At 56.3% G+C, this 7,352-nt stretch overlaps 1 protein-coding gene across 1 annotated transcript; it reads left to right on the top strand.

The window, feature by feature from the left end:
• The first annotated feature begins 577 nt into the window (after positions 1-577).
• Positions 578-6,194, top strand: PRKAG3 (protein kinase AMP-activated non-catalytic subunit gamma 3). The gene is made up of 12 exons (XM_044240847.1): positions 578-719; positions 1,085-1,497; positions 2,621-2,702; positions 3,207-3,265; positions 3,386-3,431; positions 3,645-3,699; positions 3,878-4,004; positions 4,139-4,304; positions 4,584-4,621; positions 4,792-4,938; positions 5,290-5,523; positions 6,095-6,194. Exons 1-11 carry the CDS (start codon positions 578-580, stop codon positions 5,404-5,406), a joined length of 1,392 nt encoding a protein of 463 aa, XP_044096782.1. The 3' UTR covers positions 5,407-5,523; positions 6,095-6,194.
• Positions 6,195-7,352: the final 1,158 nt, after the last annotated feature.

Below are 7,352 nucleotides of genomic sequence, written 5' to 3'. Positions count from 1 at the left end.
ACACATGTGTTGGGAAAAAAGCTTTTTTGTTGTTTGGGAATGTGGGACATGTTCCCACCTCTTCAGGCCTTCTTCTCCCCACAGAACCCATCCTGGAGCCGCCTTGGGGGACCGGAGTATCAAGGTAAGTGGAGCCTCTTCTCCCACTTCCTCTGTCTCCCACCTTTCTGGGCCCCCAATCTCCTCTGCTCTCATAGCCCGGCTTTTGTCTCTCTCTCCTTTTCCTGCTTTATCCTGTCTCTTTTCCCTTCGTCCGTCACCTCCTCCTCCATCTTTCAGAAGAAGGGGGACAGATCTAGAGTCTGAAGACTGACCCCGGTTTTGACTTTATCACTTACTAGCTGTGTGAACTGTGGCAAGTTGCTTAACCTCTCTGATCTCAGGTCCCTCTTTAGTAAAATAAGGATGATCATTAATACCTCTGTTATAAGATTGCTGTGAGGTTTGAGTGACAAATATGTAGAAGGAAAACCCTAAGGGAGCTTGCAAATATTAAACATTATTATTGATAACATTTTAATTGATTTTGTTGTGTTACTCCCTATTAATCAAACAGGCCCCATTCCCCCTTCCAGAGATGAGCTTCCTAGAACAAGGAGAGAACACTTCATGGCCATCACCGGCCACGAGCAGTGGCTCAGAGAGAAGCCATGGGAAACAGGGCGCCAAGGCCTCGCGATGGACAAGGCAGGAGGCTGTGGAGGAAAGAGAGCTGCTGGGTCTGGGGGAAGGTGAGGCCAAGGCCAGTTCTGGGGGTCAGGAGTGGAGGGCAATGGGCTGTGCCAGAGCCTGGGGCTGGAGCTCTGCTCTGGATCCTTCCATAGCACAGAGATGGACCGAAGCCTCATCTCGTAGCCTCAGTCTTTCCAGATGGGAAAGGTTAACTGCATTGCAGACCCAGGGGCCCAGCACAGCCAACTCAGGACAGACCCACTGTCCTGTGTGACTCTGAGACTCCGCTTTCTCACCTGCAAAATAGGACTGCAGCTGCCACGCTTTCCAAGGCTGCTGTGAAGTTGACCTGAGCCAGCACATACGAAAGTGCTCTATAAGACAGGCTTACTGTTCTCTGCCCCTCCAACAGATCCAACCGATCCCCAGGCCAGGCCACCTGCTGAGTACGCCGGGCTGGAGGCCACATTCCCCGAGGCGACGCACTTGTCCCAAGCTGCTCCCTTGGCCCGGTTGGGCTCCTCACCCACAGAGTGGGACATCTTCCCCTCCGACGATGTAGCCTCCACCGCGGGCTCCAGCACAGATGGTCTGGAGCTAGACCTAGAATTCCCGGCCACTGGGGCCTGGGGGTACGAACTGGGCATGGTGGAAGAGAGGCCTGCCTTGTGCCCCTCCCCGCGGGCCCTGCTACCCAAGCCGGGCTGGGACGATGAGTTGCAGAAGCCGGGGGCCCAGGTCTACATGCGTTTTATGCAGGAACACACCTGCTACGATGCCATGGCAACCAGCTCCAAGCTGGTCATCTTCGACACCACGCTGGAGGTGAGGCCGTGGCTCTGCCCCGCTGCCCTCCGCTGGGGCTGCAGTCCCCGCTCACAGCCTCCAGGACACTCTGCCAGGCACCCCCTGAGAGTCCCCTCCCAGGATGCCTTTAGAGCACCCCGGAGGCTAGGGCTGGGGAGGACTTCCCTGACCTAACTGCCATCCGCCATTTAGTATCCGTAGGGTCTTGGGTCAGTCAGTTTACCTCTCTCGTCTCTAAGATAGGGATTGGTCAGAAGGGCATGCCACTCTTGATCTTGGCATCATGAGTTCGAGCCCCACATTGGGTGGAGAGAGTACTAAAAATAATAATAGTCATAAATAAATAAGAAAATAAAATGGGGACAGGAATGCCTGCTTTACCCTATAAGCTTCAGAGGACTCCTGGGACAACCCAGGATAAATAGGAGCACTTGCAAACCCCAGAGTATGTGGAAGACACAGCAGGGTGGTCCAGGACAAACAGCAGAGAAATCCTGGTAACAGAAAATTAAGATGCACTCCAGTCCCTTCTCTTCCACTAGGCTAAGCTCCCGAATGCCTCACTCCATTCTCCCCGTCACAGAGCACGGGCCGATGTCTCCAGAAGCATGGCATGAGAACCACTCACAGAGCCCTGAGTCTAGTGGTAGACGAACAAATGTGTTTATTTTAGTAGCTTTGCATTTATTTTGATATGCGTTAGAAAAATACACCCAGAATAAATGCCACCCGTGTAGATGGTATTAGTTCAGATGAGGCCACATGAATCAAAATCAGAATTTATTTAGAGAAGGGTATTCTGTAAATATTATGTAATTAAGTATACCTCCAGGGCTTAGATTAGGAAAAACTAGACGGTGTGTGACTGCCCACATAGGGCTTCCGAGTGGAAACGCTGGCTTAGGTTCCACATCCGGGGGAGCCAGGGGAAGGAATCACGGCCTCGGGCCACCAGCAGCCTCACTAAGCAAGTGTCTCTGCTGAGGACCACGTCTAGGGGGCGCCGTAGCACAGGAAAGGCTGTAGAGCTCATGTACTGGAGACCCCGGCAGAAGGCCCCAGGGAAGGTTTCTGGGTTGGGACAGGGTACCACTGAGGGGCAAGGAGAGCCTCACCCCTCACCGTTCTCTCTGGACCTCAGATCAAGAAGGCCTTCTTTGCCCTTGTGGCCAACGGCATCCGGGCGGCACCTCTGTGGGACAGCAAGAAGCAAAGCTTTGTGGGTGAGGAGGGGCAGGGAGGCAGAGGTGGTGGGGAAGGGAAAAAAGATCCTTTGTGGTGATTCTGGGGTTGAGTTCTGACGCGCCGCGGGCTTGAGCAGACCCTCGGGCCGAGCCCAGCTGGGGGTTGGCACGGGGAACATCAGATCCCAGTCTTGTGGCCTCCAGGCGGGAGACCCTACATGTGGAGTAGGTGTGACTGGCTGACCGGTCCAGCTCTACTCCCCCATGGTCCCACGTTACAGGCGCTAGATGGGAAGAGAGGAGAGGAAGAGGGAGAAATTAGGAGCACAGAGGGTGGGGGAGGAGAGAGATGACAGGGGAAGCGTAAAAGGGACAACCTCATTTCTCAGGCATGGGAGGGGGCTGGCCTGCTTCCCTCTGTCCACAGCTCCCACAGCTGTCTCAGTCCTCGGCCTCTGGCAGAGCAGGGAAGGGGGTCTGACTCTCTAGCCTGCCTCTCACCACAAGGCCCCAGGCTGACCCCCGCTCCCCCCGACCCCGCAGGGATGCTGACCATTACGGATTTCATCTTGGTGCTGCACCGCTATTATAGGTCCCCGCTGGTGAGGAGTGGGCTGGGGGTCCCGGGGGCTCCCATTTGGGCTGGGGCAGAGGTTGGCTCAGGGAGCCTGGCGTCCTGAGGGGCCCATGTTCTGACTTCTGGAGTCTGTCAATGTCTCTAGGTCCAGATCCATGAGATTGAAGAACACAAGATTGAGACCTGGAGAGGTGAGCTGGTGGGGGGCCTGGTGGGGAGACCTGGAAGGGACTGAGGGTGTGTGAATGAGGGTGGGGCCAAGCACCTGAGGTCGAGGCTGGGCAGTGGGGATTTCCTGGAAGGAGCAAGGGAGGGGTGAGAGGGAGCCCAGTCTTGGGCTGGGAGTCACCTGGTGATGGCCAAGGCAGCCAGCTCCCTGGGCCCGACTCTGGATTTGCCTATAGAAATCTACCTTCAAGGCTGCTTCAAGCCTCTGGTCTCCATATCTCCCAATAGCAGGTAAGATTCCTTAGCCACCCACCTGCACCTCCCCACAGTCCCCTTCCCCAGCTCCGCGATTCCGAACTCATGGGCACATCCTGCTTGGGACAAGGCAGCCTGCACACCCTTTTTTCCTTTTGCATGGGCTGGGGTGGAGGGTGTCTCTCCCCCAGACCCACTGCTCCCACCTCTGCAGCCTGTTTGAAGCTGTCTACATCCTCATTAAGAACCGGATCCACCGTCTGCCCGTCCTGGACCCAGTCTCGGGTGCTGTGCTCCACATCCTCACACACAAGCGGCTGCTCAAGTTCCTGCATATCTTTGTGAGCTGGAGCACAGCCTCAGGGGGGCCTTGAGGGGGTCACACAGTCCTTGGCCCAACGGACTGGGGAGGGGGCCACTGGGAGCCCTCTGGGACCTGACCCCCACTGACCCCCACCTGTCCCTGACCCATCAGGGCGCTCTGCTGCCCCAGCCCTCCTTCCTCTCCCGCACCATCCAAGATCTGGGCATCGGGACATTCCGGGACTTGGCCGTGGTGCTGGACACGGCGCCCATCCTGACGGCACTGGACATCTTCGTGGACCGGCGCGTGTCTGCGCTGCCTGTGATCAATGAAGCTGGTACCTGAACCCAGCGGTGGAGCTGGCTGGGCTGGGGTGGCAGCAGGCAGGGGTCTGGCATCGGCTCAGGACCCAGGATGGAGCTGGGGCAATAGGTCTGCCTGCTTTGAGTCTTGGACCCATGACTTAGCCTCTCTGTGTCTCAGGCGTCATTTTGAAGCCAGTAGCCTGGAAGGGGTGTCCAGTAATTCCTTCTGAAAGCCTGCCCCTGGCCTTTGCACGGTATCCTGGTCCTGATGTGAACCTCTTCTCTTTCTCTCCCCACCCTCACCCCTGCAGGACAGGTTGTGGGCCTCTACTCCCGCTTCGATGTGATTGTAAGTGTGTGTGGGGATGGGGAACTGAGGGTGCCATGGGGAGAGGCTGTGGGTGCGAGGATTGGTGGAGGGATGTCTGTGGACCTTTACGGGTGTAAAGGGGGCAGCGTCTGGGGGTCTGGGGTCTGGCTGAGGGGCTGACTCCCATGGCACTTCCCTCCCTGCCCCAGCACTTGGCCGCGCAGCAAACCTACAACCACCTAGACATTAGTGTGAGAGAAGCACTGAAGCAGAGGACGCTGTGTCTGGAGGGGGTCCTTTCCTGCCAGCCCCACGAGAGCTTGCGGGATGTCATCGACCGCATCGTCCGGGAGCAGGTACCCCATGCCTCTGCCTATGTGCCCCCAAGACATACGGCCCAGTCCCCATGAGCAGCTCCAGCTGCCCCTACACACCGGGCACCTGCCCTGTCCTCCCATTTCATGGCCATTCCGAGCTCTCGGTGTCCACACTGGTCTGCCACTGCTCTTGTTCCTGGGGCCCCCATGCAAAAGGGACACTTTGCATTGCCCAGAGTGGTCAGAGCCACCCCTAACTGATTTCTAGGAGACACACTTTTCCTCCCCATTACGTTGCATTCATGCCCCTGATTCTTGGTGCCAACCTTGCTGGCTGCTGTCGCCACACGACAATGCCCGAGCCCTCACTGACCCTCTGTGCACCCACAGGTGCACCGGCTGGTGCTTGTGGACGAGAGCCAGCATCTCCTGGGCATCGTGTCACTCTCTGACATCCTTCAGGCACTGGTGCTCAGTCCTGCTGGTATCGACGCCCTTGGGGCCTGAGAGTATCTGAGTCCTTCCTCCCAGGCCACCTCTCACACGCCCAAGAGGACGAAGGGAGCCAGGCGACCCAGCCTCCGTCTTCCCCCACCCCCATTTGCTGGTTTGGCCCTGGTTCAGGTAGGCTCTACTCTGGGCCAATGGCCTCAGCACCTGTCCATCGATTTTTCGGGGTGCTCTCAGATCTCAGACCGGGGCACCTCAATGATGGGAGTGGCTCAGCTCATGGCTGAGGAGCCCCGTGAAAACTCCAAGGGTCGGGATTCCCCATGGGGATCCCACTTTGTCCCCATCTCAGCTGAAGTCACAGAGGCCCTCCTCAGAGGGATGGGCAAAGGCTGGGGTAAAGGCAAGGACAGTGCTGTGATCTCAGATGCTTTGGGGAGACTGACTCGCCCTCTCCCAACTCAATTTTCACCTGCTTGGAATTCCACTGGAAGGAAGCAAGTCAATAAATCTTTGTTGAGTGGAATTTCCATGCTCAGTAGGAACTATGCTGACAGGAGGAAGTACTAATCTAAGTACTCATCTCAGTAAATCCTCTCAGACTCTTGGCTGGTTGCATGCTTGCTAGGGACTCAAACAGACTCCACCTGCTTGGCCGTGGATGGCGACACGAGGTTCCCCTATTGGAAAGGCGACCTCCGCTCCCACCGTGTACTCACTGTCTTCCCTTCTCTTTTCCCCACAGGCTTCTCCAGCCTTACCGTAATTGCCCCTGCCCTGCCTATGCTCCCAGAAGCCCTCACGTATGCCCAGTGCACCACGGGACGATGAAATGAAGGAGAACGGCTGAGTCAAGCCTGGAGATCCATGAGCCCGAAGCACTGGGATTACCCCCAGGGCCAGCTGCCCTGGGGTCATCCGTGTCACTTTCTCCCCCGACCTGGGGTGTGACCGGGCCCAGCAGGGCAGCAAGCCCTCAGCTGTTGGGGTTCACTGCGGGGCTCTGGCTTCCTCAGCTTCCGGACTGCCTGGGAGTCCCAACTGTTCTCCTACAACTACTCACGTGGTTCCCCACCGCTGTGCCCCTGCCCCCCAGCTCCTCCCAGAATTGTCATTTCAGGGCTGTTGGTGGTCGCCATGGAACAGCAGTCCGGGGTCGGGGGGGTCCTCCCTCGTCCTCATCCTGAGCACCAGCAAGGCCCCTGTGTTTGGATCACTGAGGATGAACCCTTGAGGAAGCATAGGAAAAAGAACAGCCCATGAACTTGAATTTTAGAAGTTTCCCTCAGAGAATGCCAGTCATTTGACCTGAACCTATGGCCCGACCTCTGTGCTTTCTGAATTCAAAGACACAAGGGAAGGTCCATGATGGACAAACACCACGACTGGCATTTCTTTGGTGCATAGGGTGTTAGCCCACTGAAATTCCTTTTTTCATCTTTTATTTATAACAAAACAATGAAGAAGATACGAATTAGTTAATTATGCAGTAAATACAACTCAGTCTACGAACTCATGTGCAGGAAACACAACTTTATTTTTCTAACACAGAATGGAGTTTCTGTGATGAACCCCACTTCACCAGGTGGGAGAAATGAGTCTCAGTCAGTTTGGGGCTCATCCCCCCCCCACCTTTTCCTGGGCTGAATCTGGTGGGAACGGGAGGGGAACGCTTTAAGTAGTGTGAGACTTTGTTCCTCTGTCATCATCATCCGCGCGTGGCCACACCAGCTAAAAAAACCTGTTCCCATCTGGTTGTCACTGGGTTGGTCATGGGTGGACCTGGCACCTGCTAGTTTCTCTCAGTCCCTGTCACAAAGCCTCCCTGGGCCTGCCTGCTTCTGGGGTGTGAGGACGTTCTAGTACCCAGACCTGCACTCGTCTGGACTTTTGGAAGTTCTGCAGAGCAGTTCCAAGCCCATTGGCTCAGACCGACAGCAAGTGGTCTGCTTTATTCTGCATTTTGCTTTACTTCAGCCTCTACCCTGAAACACAGGGCACAG

Source organism: Neovison vison, chromosome 3, assembly GCF_020171115.1.
Source record: "Neovison vison isolate M4711 chromosome 3, ASM_NN_V1, whole genome shotgun sequence".
Classification (NCBI taxonomy): Eukaryota; Metazoa; Chordata; class Mammalia; order Carnivora; family Mustelidae; genus Neogale; species Neogale vison.
The sequence above is the reverse complement of the archived record's forward strand: the minus strand, read 5'-3'. Positions and strand labels throughout refer to the sequence as shown.